This window comes from Odocoileus virginianus, chromosome 18, assembly GCF_023699985.2.
Source record: "Odocoileus virginianus isolate 20LAN1187 ecotype Illinois chromosome 18, Ovbor_1.2, whole genome shotgun sequence".
In the NCBI taxonomy this organism is placed as follows: domain Eukaryota; kingdom Metazoa; phylum Chordata; class Mammalia; order Artiodactyla; family Cervidae; genus Odocoileus; species Odocoileus virginianus.
The window spans coordinates 46,426,859-46,439,175 of NC_069691.1; the positions used below are offsets into that span (position 1 = coordinate 46,426,859).

The 12,317-nt window shown below is 50.5% G+C and overlaps 1 protein-coding gene across 7 annotated transcripts in view; it reads left to right on the forward strand.

The window, feature by feature from the left end:
• The window catches only part of MSRA (methionine sulfoxide reductase A), a 357,066-nt gene that overhangs the window by 316,204 nt on the left and 28,545 nt on the right, over positions 1–12,317 (forward strand). For 4 of the 7 annotated variants that reach the window (XM_070480654.1, XM_070480655.1, XM_070480653.1 and 1 more), the window contains one exon: positions 5,788–5,877. The exons of the other annotated variants lie outside the window; for them this stretch is intronic. In XM_070480654.1, the coding sequence (XP_070336755.1) occupies positions 5,788–5,877 (90 nt within the window). The remainder of the gene's footprint in view (positions 1–5,787; positions 5,878–12,317) is intronic. 7 annotated transcript variants of the gene reach the window in all.

Below are 12,317 nucleotides of genomic sequence, written 5' to 3' on the forward strand. Positions count from 1 at the left end.
TCTGACAAGACCACTGACCACTCTTGGGTCATGTAAATATTGCTGTATCTTTTGAAATGATTTGGTTAAGGTAACCCCCTAGAGACGGGCTGAGGGTAACCCATAGGGCATCTTGTATCCACTGTCCCTTCTGTCAGTGATGATGTGTGTTTATGCCCTGTCAGTGGCTCCACGTTGCTCTTCACAGCCTGGCGAACTAGGTTCTTCCTTATTTGGCTCTTGGATCACAAAAGAGCTCAGACGCCTGGAAGAGGCAGGCTGGTTGATTGGGGCAGACGGTGGGAGAGGAGAGGGGCTGTGTGAAAAGGACTCCCAACTGAAACGCACTCGTGTGCAGGGGGAGAGAGCTCCCGGGAACTAGAAGGTGCAGGCTGTGCCTTTCAACCTCAACTGCCACTCTTTAGCGTCACCTACCTCATGTCCCCTGCCTTTTCCCGCCACACCCGAGTGGACCTAGCTCACTCTTGCCTGCTCGGGGTTTGGTTTGGCCTTGTGGCCTTTTCACAAGCTGTTTCCATGCCTAGAATGTCTCTTCCCTTGAAGACTCAGTCAGAATGGTCTCCTCCTACAGGAAGCTTTCCCAGACCAATGATCACTGGCTTAGGAGGAGGCTTGGCCTCTGGGTGGGGAGCCAGAGAGGGCGCTCCCCACACTGTGCTTGAGGGGATGGCCGCAGGGTGCTGGCTCTTATTTCCCTTTGAGAGCATCTCTGCAATTCAGTCTTGAAGTTTCTTTAAGAATACCCCCAAAGGACCTGTGAGGGACACGGATGCTGTAGCCATCTGTCTTTTGCGCCTTTCCTGGGGAGGTCACCACTAGTGACAAGCCCTTAGGAAAATCCACTTACAATCAGCTACATTCCTTTCCCCTTTCTAGACTAAGGACTGTTTTTTCATCTCTTTGTCTTCAGAAATCAGTAAGCTCCTTGGCACACAATAGGGACTTGATAACTTTTTTTGGATGTATGGGTAGATGAATGGATGGGTGGGCAGGTGGATGGATGGAAGGATGGATGGATGGAAGGATGGATGGATGAATGTTCTATATCTGGATGCTCTGTGGCCCCTGAAAGGACACTTAAGCAGTGTCTTCTCCAGTGGGTCTCCCCAAAGCCTCTCCCTCACTCAGCCTCCCCGTCTCTGTCTTCCTTCCTCCCTTCCCACCTTCTGCTCACCTGCGCTAGCCCCTTCCTGGGAAGTTTCCACCGCCTTTCACTTTGGCCTCGGTCCTCTCCTGGGCCTGCTGGGGGGGGGGGGGGGTTGGGGGAGCACGCCTGCACCCAGCCCCTGTGCTTCAGACTCCAGGTTCCTCTCATCGCTCTGCAGTTTCTAGATTGAACCACCAGGGGCCCATGTGCCACACCTGCCCTGGGATGGTTCAGTGCACTTCAGTTGCTCGGTCGTGTCTGACTCCTTGTGACCCCGTGGACTGCAGCACGCCAGGCCTCCCTGTCCACCACCAGCTCCTGGAGTTTACTCAAACTCATGTGCATTGAGTCGGTGATGCCATCCAACCATCTCATCCTCCGTCGCCCCCTTCTCCTCCTACCCTCAATCTTTCCCAGCATCAGGATCTTTTCAAATGAGTCAGTTCTTCGCATCAGCTGGCCAAAGTATTGGAGTTTCAGCTTCAGCATCAGTCCTTCCAGTGAACAGCCAGTACTGATATCCTTTAGCATGGGCTGGTTGGATCGCCTTGCAGTCCAGGGGACTCTTAAGAGTCTTCTCCAACACCACAGTTGGAAAGCATCAATTCTTCGGTACTCAGCTTTCTTTATAGTCCAAGTCTCACATCCATACATGACTACTGGAAAAACCATAGCTTTGACTAGATGGACTTTCTTTAGCCAAGTAATGTCTCTGTTTTTTAATATGCAGTCTAGGTTGGTCATAACTTTTCTCCCAGGGAGTAAGCATCTTTTAATTTCATGGCTGAAGTCACCATCTGCAGTGATTTTGGAGCCCCCAAAATAAAGTCTGTTACTATTTCCATTGTTTCCCCATCTATTTGCCATGAAGTGATGGGACCAGATGCCATGATCTTAGTTTTCTGAATGTTGAGCTTTAAGCCAACTTTTTCATTCTCCTCTTTCACTTTCATCAAGAGGCTCTTTAGTTCTTTGCTTTCTGCCATAAGGGTAGTGTCATCTGCATATCTGAGGTTATTGATATTTCTCCCAACAATCTTGATTCCAGCTTGTGCTTCTTCCAGCCCAGTATTTCTCATGATGTACTATGCATATAAGTTAAATAAGCAGGGTGACAATATACAGCCTTGATGTACTCCTTTCCCAATTTTGAACCCAGTCTCTTGTTCCATGTCCAGTTCTCACTGTTGCTTCCTGACCTGCATACAGATTTCTCAAGAGGCAGGTCAGGTGGTCTGGTATTCCCATGTCTTAAAGAATTTTCCACAGTTTGTTGTGATCCACACAGTCAAAGGCTTTGGCATAGTCAATAAAGCAGAAATAGATGTTTTTCTGGAACTCTCTTGCTTTTTCAATGATTCAGCAGATGTTGGCAATTTGATCTCTGGTTCCTCTGCCTTTCCTAAAACCAGCTTGAACATCTGGAAGTTCACAATTCACATACTGTTGAAGCCTGGCTTGGAGAATTTTGAGCATTACTTTACTAGCATGTGAGATGAGCATAATTGTGCAGTAGTTTGAGCATTCTTTGGCATTGCCTTTCTTTGAAATTGGAATGAAAATTGACCCTTTCCAGTCCTGTGGCCACTGCTGAGTTTTCCAAATTTGCTGGCATATTGAGTGCAGCACTTTGACAGCATCATCTACTAGGATTTGAATTCGAACTGGAATTCCATCACCTCCACTAGCTTTGTTCGTAGTGATGCTTCCGAAGGCCCACTTGACTTCACATTCCAGGATGTTTGGCTCTAGATGAGTGATCACACCATCATGGTTATCTGGGTCATGAAGATCTTTTTTGTATAGTTCTTCTGTGTATTCTTGCCACCTCTTCTTAGTATCTTCTGCTTCTGTTAGGTTCATACCATTTCTGTCCTTTATTGTGCCCATCTTTGCATGAAATGTTCTCTTGGTATCTCTAATTTTCTTGAAGAGATCTCTAGGCTTTCCCATTCTGTTGTTTTCCTCTATTTCTTTGCACTGATCGCTGGGGAAGGCTTTCTTATCTCTCCTGGCTATTCTTTGGAACTCTGCATTCAAATGGGAATATCTTTCCTTTTCTCCTTTGCTTTTCACTTCTCTTCTTTTCGCAGCTATTTGTAAGGCCTCCTCAGAGAACCATTTTGCTTTTTTGCATTTCTTTTTCTTGGGGATGGTCTTGATCCCTGTCTTCTGTACAGTGTCAGGAACCTCCGTCCATAGTTCTTCAGGCACTCTGTCTATCAAATCTAGTCCCTTAAATCTATTTGTCACTTCCACTGTATAATTGTAAGGGATTTGATTTAGGTCATACCTGAATGGTTTAGTTGTTTCCCCTACTTTCTTCAATCTAAGTATGAATTTGGCAATAAGGAGTTCATGATCTGAGCCACAGCTCCCAGTCTTGTTTTTGCTGACTGTATAGAGCTTCTCCATCTTTGGTTGCAAAGAATATAATCAATCTGATTTTATTATTGACCATCTGGTGATCTCCATATGTAGAGTCTTCTCTTGTGTCACTGGAAGAAGGTGTTTGCTATGACCAGTGCGTTCTCTTGGCAAAACTCTATTATCCTTTGCCCTGCTTCATTCCATACTCCAAGGCCAAATTTGCCTGTTACTCCAGGTGTTTCTTGACTTCCTACTTTTGCATTCCAGTCCCCTATAATGAAAAGGACATCTTTTTTGGATGTTAGTTCTAAAAGGTCTTGTAGGTCTTCAGCTTCTTCCGCATCACTGGTCGGGGCATAGACTTGGATTGCTGTGATGGTAGGGGTGCTAGATTCCCTCCCAGCCGCAGTGTCAAAGCAGAGGCAGGGCAGCCTCTCGGGGAGCTGATGAGACTCTTGCCTTTCCTTAGAGATCTAGGAACTGTGGCAGAGACCCCTGAAGTCAGGGCCATCCCTGGGGGCTGGAAAAATCACCGCGGCCTGGTCTGCTTCCTGCCTCACCTGCGGCACCGTCACTGTGTGATCCTAGGACCAGACGTGCCCCACGGGCCAATGTGCAGGGGCCAAACCAAGAGCAGGTACCCGAGAGGCTGAGTGTGGCTGGAGAATAGTGAAGCCAAGGCTTTTTGTGTTGTGGGTGGTGGGGTCCTCCTATCCACTCTGTGTTTAGTCACTCATTCGTGTCCGACTCTTTGCAACCTCATGGACGGTAGCCCACCAGGCTCCTCTGTCCATGGAATTCTCCAGGCAATAATCCTGGAGTGGATTGCCATTTCCTGCTCCAGGGGACCCTCCTGACCCAGGGATGGAACCCAGGTCTCCTGCATTGGCAGGCGGCCTTTTACCATCTGAGCCAGGAGACAGGCCAAGTGGGGTTAGGGGTCTGCAGTGCCCACTGGGGGTCAGGACTGTCATGTGTTACCTGGTGGTGGGTCTTTAGTTTCATCTCAGCAGGTGGGGCCGCCTCCTTCCCCTCCTCCAGAGGCTTCTGCAGCAGCTCAGAAGCCTTTGACCTTGGCGAGGCTCTGCCCCCTGCCCCTGCCCCCACCACTGTGGTCCTCTCACTGTGGTCTCTAGGATGACAGACCAGGGTCAGAATCTGGTTAATCGTTATCCCTCGACCCGCACTGGTTTTGAGGAGACCCCTGACACCAAAGTCTCCCTTGAATGGCTTTTCATGCCCAGCCCCGTCGGTAGCAGCTGGCAGACAGGCTCAGCTCGCCTCGGGAGGGAGGCGCACCTTGAGTGCCCTATTTGCAAAATGACCAGCGGCTGTCCTTCCACACCTGCCTCTCTTTTGGAGATCTGAGCTAGAGCCGTAAAGGTGGTGCCAGGACAGGCCTTTGCCAGAGCATCTCACGAAGGTCTGGCCAGCAGGCCTTCAGGGTCCCCGGCCACAGCTCCATGGAGCAGACACCTCAGCTCTGCTTTCAGACATGGCAGGTGGCAGAGGTCTCAATGGGCTGAAGGTCATTCAAGGGCCAGAACGTCATCATTCCTTCAAGGGGATGTACTGGCCCACTTGCAGAAGGACAAGGCCGTACCTGGAAGAGGCCCAGCTCTGCCTCCAAGTAGCTGACAATGAGACCAGAGCGACCCAGGCAGCTCCATCCCATTGCCGGCCCATCCTGGCCTACCTTGGAGCCCCACCTCCCCTGTCCACATGCTGTGCCCTTGTGGGTGTCGGCTTCCCACCGGTGTTTTTCTCCTTAGAACTCCCATCTTCTCCTGGGTGCTGGATGAGACCAGAGAATTCTTGGACCTTCACCACTTTTCCCTAGAGCTGGGACAGTGCCCTTGAAAGAAAAACACCAGTTCAGCCTCCTGACCTTCAAAGCAGAACATTTGAGGGTGATGATTTGCTCAGGTCCAGGGACTTGTGGCTCAGCTGGTAAAGAACCTGCCTGCAATTTGGGAAACCTGGGTTCGATCCCTGGGTTGGGAAGATCCCCTGGAAAAGGGAAAGGCTACCCACCCCAGGATTCTGGCCTGGAGAATTCCACGGACTGTATAGTCCATGGGGTTGCAAAGAGTCAGGCATGACTGAGTGACTTTCACTTTCAGGGGACTGGTTGGGCTTCCCAGGTGGTGCTAGTGGTAAAGAATCCGCATGCCAGTGCAGGAGATGTAAGAGACTCAGGTTCGATCCCTGGGTTGGGAGGATCCCCTGGAGGATGGCATGGCAACCCACTCCAGTATTCTTGTCTGGAGAGTCCCATGGACAGAGGAGCCTGGCAGGCTACAGTCCTTAGGGTCGCACAGAGTTGGACACGACTGAAGCGACTTAGCACGCGCGCACAGGTGGGGCTGGCTGTCGGCACATTCAGGACTGTCCAGGGAAGGGCACTGCTGTCTGGACAGTGGGAAGGCTGAGGGGGGGAGAGGGGTCCGAGCTTTAGCAGGATTGCCCGTGTGAGCCGTGGGTCATGGGGCGCTCGGGATGGCGTGTGAGAGGTCTCCCAGCACATCTCCACTGGTTCCATTAAAAAAAGTTGAAGTATATTAAGACAATTAAGAGTTATCCATATTTAAGGTGTGTAATTTGATGATTTGATACACACTGTGAGACAATCACCACATTGAATCTAATTAATGTCTCTCTTCTGATAGTTACAACTTTTCTTTATAGGGAAAAACCTTAAGTTCTACCCTCTTAGCAACTTGGCTCAATCTTAAAGTCTGTGTGTGTGTGTGTGTGTGTGTGTGTGTGTGTGTGTGTGTTGTGAGAGAGGGAGAAGGAGGGGATGCGAGGGGGCGTGGGGGGCGTGTTTTATGGTCTATTCTTACTCAGGCAGTTTCTGGGCTCGATTGAAGCAATTTCAATTTGGTTCTTGTGGCTTAAAAGGTCCCTGAAACACTTCAGTGAAATTATAGCTCCTTAATTTAGCTGCCTGTCAGTTACTTTTTTTTTCCAGGTGGTTTAGGGTTGACAGTGAGCTTGACATTTGTAAAAATGTTTTGGAAAGCATAACAGACGCCTTGAAGTCAAAAGGAATATAAAACACATTATTCCGGGAAGCGCAATTGGAATTATTCTTCTGGCCACTCCAAGTCCTGTCTCTCTTCTTTCAACAGTCTTTGCAGACAGAGCCCAGTGATGGGTTGTGAAATTGCAGACTGCATCTGAGCCTTGCCGTCTTTGTAAATTTCCTTCCGGCTTCCTGTCACCCTCATGTTAGTGACTTCTGCTTCGTTGGCTCACAGCTAAGGACAAAGCACTCCTGTTGTGTTGGCCTGAGTGTTGTAGGATATTAGAGATGGAAAGTACTTTCAGGACCTTCTTCACCTGTTCACCTCCACTTTCTTCCCAAGGGAGGGCAGGGGATGTGACCACGTTCATGTGACTGATGCCCGCAGAGCTGAGATTCACCCCCAGATCTATGACTGTGCGGAAACACATTAAAATGCTGTGACCTTTACAAGCCAGTTTTAGGACAGTGATGTGTCCAGAGCTTGTGCCTTAAGTTGGAATATGCCTGACACGCAGGGCTGTGTCTCCCGGGGAACACTGTGCCCTTGTGGATGGGACGAGGTAGCATCCTGGATGCATCCTGGAAACATCTGGAAGGTTCTTAAAAAAAAAAAAAAAAACCTCCTCGTGCTTGCCTCAAGCATCAGAATGGGGCTGGGAGTTGGGTAGGTGGAGTTTTTAACTCCACAGGTGACCCCAATGAGCAGCCAGAGTTGAGAATACCCTTTCCATTCCCACCTTGATGGAGAAACCAGTTCCGCCTGCCTTGAACTTGGAGGCTCTCCCACTGCCCCACCTCGTTGCTCTGACTCCCTCCAATCACTTCAGAAGCATTGACGGGCACCCTGCCAGTGCTGGGCATCCAGAGAGCGAAAACTCCAGAATTCTTCCCTTCCAAATGATGACAGTACAGTGTGGGAATCACCCCAACGCCAGTCAGTATGGAGTCCCTCCAGACAGCCCGCGCGGAACTGGTTTCTCCATCTAGGTGGGAATGGAGAGGGTATGCTCAACTCTGGCTGCTCATTGGGGTCACCTGTGGAGTTAAAAACTCCACCTACCCAACTCCCAGCCCCATTCTGATGTTTGAGGCAAGCACGAGGAGGTGGCTTTTTTTTTTTTTAAAGAACCTTCCAGATGTTTCCAGGATGCATCCAGGATTGAGAGATGCTATGTAGAAGGATCTGTCCATGGGGTTCTCCAGACAGGAATACTGGAGTGGGTTCCACCACCACCAGGTAAAAGGACTTAACATTTGAGTCTTATTCGAAGTGAATGAAAGTGAAAATGTTAGTCGCTCAGCTGTTTCTGACTCTCTGTGACTCCATGGGCTATAGCCTGCCAGGCTCCTCTGTCCATGGGGTTCTCTAGGCAAGAATACTGGAGTGGGTTGCCATTCCCTTCTCCAGGGGATCTTCCCCACGCAGGAATGGAACCCAGGTCTCCTGCATTTCAGGCAGATTCTTTACCATCTGAACCACCAGGGAAGCCCAGTCTTTTGTGGGGAACTGTTAAAAAAAACCCATGTGTTGCTTGTTAAAGACTATAAGAAAGACATGATTCAAGGGGCTTACTACCGAAGGGCTTTGCAGTAGGGAAGAGAGGCAGGGCTCAACTCCGCAGACAGCAGGATGAGTGGGGACTTCCAGCCATGGAGCAGGGTGGGATGAGGGTTGGAGAAGTACATCAGGGGTGAACCAGCCTCCCAGGGTTCTCGCTCAGTGCCAGGGTGATCAAACATCACCAGGGGGACCCATCTTGGTGAGGGTGATTGGACATGGAGGCGAGGGTTCTGGTTAAACTGACCTTGCAGGATTCTTGCTGCGTCTGGACACTACAGAGACAAATAGAGAGTCCCCAAAGTCAGGCTTGGCTGAGAGAGTTCAGAGGAGCCTGAATGGAGCTTGGTCTAGGAGAGAGTTTGTTGGCATGTTGCCTCAGAAGCTGTGCCTAGGGTGTAGGGCAGATCAAAGGGTGGGTGAGCTGACATGGATGGGTTTGACCTTTACGATTAGGGTGGGGTGGGGGTAGGGGAGTGAGATGATCAGGTCTGTGATTTTAAATGATTATTCTCTGGTCAGGAGATGGGTAGGGGGTGGGGATGGGTGCCAGTTCTCAGAGCAAGGGAGCCTGTTCAGTGTGGGGCATGTGTTTATCTGAGGTCCTCATGGGACAGTCCAGGAGGCACCGAAATAAAGGTGCAGGCGGAAGAGATACAAAGGCAGAAGTTGTCAGCATGTCAAGACTGGTTAAATGGGTTCTGCAGCCATGGGAGTGAATTGTGAGTTTTCTCCCCGACCCAGCGGGAGGTGTCCTATAAAATCAGGTCAAGGACTGAACATCGGCAGTTGCAGACGGCAGAGGCAGAGGCACTTGCGTAGGAGGCCCAGAGTGAACAGTGACAGAGGAGAAGGAGGGGGCATCGTGGAAGCCGGGGTGGGGGGTGCTCGCTAGGGTGCTGCCCTTCCCTTCGTCATCACCCATTCCTCAGTGGGCCCCGCCTGTGGGAATTTCAGGAGGGTGAGAGAGACAGACTGTCTCATGTCAGTTCTTAAAATTTCAGAACACAGGTATCATTCAAGGGTACGTTGTCCATATCGCTGCCTACTTATTAAAAATAATAATGAACATACATATTGAATTTCCTTTAATCCTCATGTCTTCTGTGAGATAAGTATTATGGTCTGCAGTTTACAGATGGAGGAGCCAGAGCTCAGAGAGGTGAAATAACTCCTTAAAGTGAAAGAGGCAATTGAGATCTGTCTGATTCCAGGCTGTTCCAATGTCTCACACGATTTTTGCACCAGTTACTTTTCTCTGATTAGACTTTGGGAAGGCAGCTAAGGAATTGGGATGGGGGAGGCTGGTGGTAGAGAAACATCTGTTAATAACTAAAGGAGGAAAGAAAAAGGGTTTTGTAGGATGATGTGTTTCCATCGCCCACAGCCAGACAGCACTTCTTCCGAAAGTTCAAGGCAATTCACTATAGCAGCCATGCACGTACTAACAGCCTGAGTGTGCGACTCTCCCAGGCCTCCCGTGCTCCGCTCACCTTGTGCTTCCCCCACAGTCGAGCTCACCTGCCACGTCTGCTGCATCCCCCGCTCCGACCCCAGTCCCTCTCGCTTGTGTAGTCGCTTGGTTCCCAGCTGGACCACTTTCAGATTTTCCCAGGGTCCTTCTGGCTTAAGAAAGCTCTGTGTCCGGGTTGGGCGTCTAGCCCAGTTGGGGTTTTGCTGCGAGGGAACCAAGGCATCGGTGGGAGGTCCAGACTGAGTGCAGGGGGTCCTCGGGTGGTCCTGTGTTGGCAGCCTGGTGTTTCCTTGTGCAAAGGCAGGGGCCTGGCAGTTATCGGGTTGATGGCCCATCAAGGACAGATGAGTCTCTACCTAGTCTGGTGAGCTGTCAGCTCTGACCGGGCTTGTCTGTCAGGGCTCCTCGCCCTGTGGGTCTCTCAGCCCAGCTCTGGACCCTTACCCCCCACCCCGGGGGCCAGGGGCATCCAAGTGGGCACTAGTGATGAGACAGAGGGCAAAAGGAAAACTTATGGTTAAACTGCATCCTTGTATGTCTGGTCATGGTGGTGTGATGATTTGAGAAACCTCTTAGATATTTATCAAGGCAAAGTAATAATTACAACAGTAAAATGCCATCTTCCACTTGTGTAGTGAGTTACGGTTGTCATACTGTTTTTGTACATTTATCTTTCTTGAGATTCCCAAGAGGTGTGGGTATCAACTCCATTTTAAAGATGAAGAAATGAAGGATACAAAATTACGTTTTAAAAACAAACAAGGGGCTGTTTTTGAAAGTGATTTCTACCCAGTCTTAAATGGTGCTTGCGTTCTGGGCCTTCAAAATGCAAAAACAGAGGGAAATAGCTCTCAAAGTTACTTATTAATATTCTGACTCCATAGGGGTCAATGTTTATAAAGACATTAACCTAATTTTACTTTGACTTTTTATTTCACCCTCCAACCTTTATGCTATCTGTAACCCAACCCAACCTAACCCATTTAGAAAAGAGCTTTATCCATCATCACTGTGGCAGCAGGGACCCTGGGTTCCAGTCCTGCTCTGACAAAGCGCAGGCTTGATGCTCCGGCATCTTCTGTTCCCATGTCTTCATCTGAAAATGGGAATCATTCTTTAGACTGGCCCTGTCTGGGGGAAAGCTCTAACCTGTCTTGAGCACAGTCTGGGACCCAGCAGACAGTGGTAGGTATCTGTGACTTTCTGGGTGATTAAAGCAAAGTCATATCTTTAATGAAAACTCTAGAAAAATATCTTTCATCACTCATTGGGGATTCTGTGGACATTTTATTAGCAGTAAATCCAGAGGATTTGCTTGAGGTCCCATAAAGCCAGCAGTGCTGTGACAGAGATTGATGATGCTGAGGCCAGAAGAGGTGGGCGATTCCCAGGGTCACACCGCCGCCGTCTGAGCCCTGGTGAGCCAGGCTCGGCAGCCCATTCTCCTTCCACTCGCCACGGTGGACACCTAGCGTCTGTCACCCACTGTCCCAGCCTGCCCTGCCCTCGAGTGCAGGAAGAGGAATTTGCGGCCTCATTTGTCCGTGGCTTCATTTATCCCACGTCAAAGAAGCCAATGAAGCAGTGAGCGGGCAGATGGTGACAGCTTTAAAATACCGTGCCCCCCTTGCGAGGGCCTTGGGTCGCTGGCCTAGTTTTGCCGCAGGTCTGGCCATGCCATGAACATGTCCTGATCTATAGAAACATCTGAAACATTTCCCTACATTTCTAAAGGTTGGTGCCTTAATCTTAGTTTTCAAACTTTCGTATTTACAAGAACTCACTGCGTGAACACAGAGTGCTCAGACAGCAAGGTGAATCACAACCTCGCCCGTTGGCTTTGCGGCGGAAGGTTCGCCTCTGTGCAGGTAAAGTGGTCGAGGGTGGTCTTCCTGGGCGATGATCACAGTTGCTCGAGGCCTCCGTGATGAGGGAGAGGCTGAAGGACCCTGCCTAGGCTGGCCCAGGCTGAGCAGGCAAACATCTGTCCCCGACCCTCGTGAATTTCACTGTCTGCCCGCCAGGGCTTCCTTCCACCATACCTCCTGAATCCTTCTGAATTTAAACATGAAGGGATCACAGAGGATGACTTCTTCCATGTACAGCTCGAGAAGCGGCCGGCCAGAGAGGGAAGGACGCTTCCCTGAGACCGCGCAGCTGGTCGGGGTCAGTGCCGGCCACCGAGTCCAGCCCGGCATCCCTCCCCGCTGGGCCTCCCACCTCCTGCTCTCTGTCCTGAGCCCCGCATCCCGCCCGCGTCTCCCGCTCCCCCCCTCCTTCTGGGTCTGGCCATGATGCTCTTTTTGTTATTCTTAGATGTGCTCAGCAGCCAGGCAAACAAAATTAAAAATTCACCCGGTGGCCGTGTGTGTCACTGTGAAGAGCCGTCAGCCTTCCATGGGGGGGCGGCCCGCAGCCATCAGTGTGCCCCCAGCCCCAGCGGCTCACCTGTGATGTGAGGAGGCTCAGTCAGCCACCTCAGGGGAACGCTCCCTGCTGAGGAGGCGTGGTGCTGAGCAGACTCACACAGTGAGAGCCAAGCCGCCCTCAGCGGCCACAGCTACCCCCAGAGTCCCGGGAGGAGGGGTGGGGGGACAGAAAGCAGAGCCTCCCCCTCCCTCTGCCAGCGTTCCATCCAGGGTGTGAGGAGGCATTGGCGTCTCTTCTGCCTTCAGAGCCAGTGTGACATCAGCTTGAGACCTGTGTCCTTCCCTTTGGTCAGGCACGTTTTTACCTG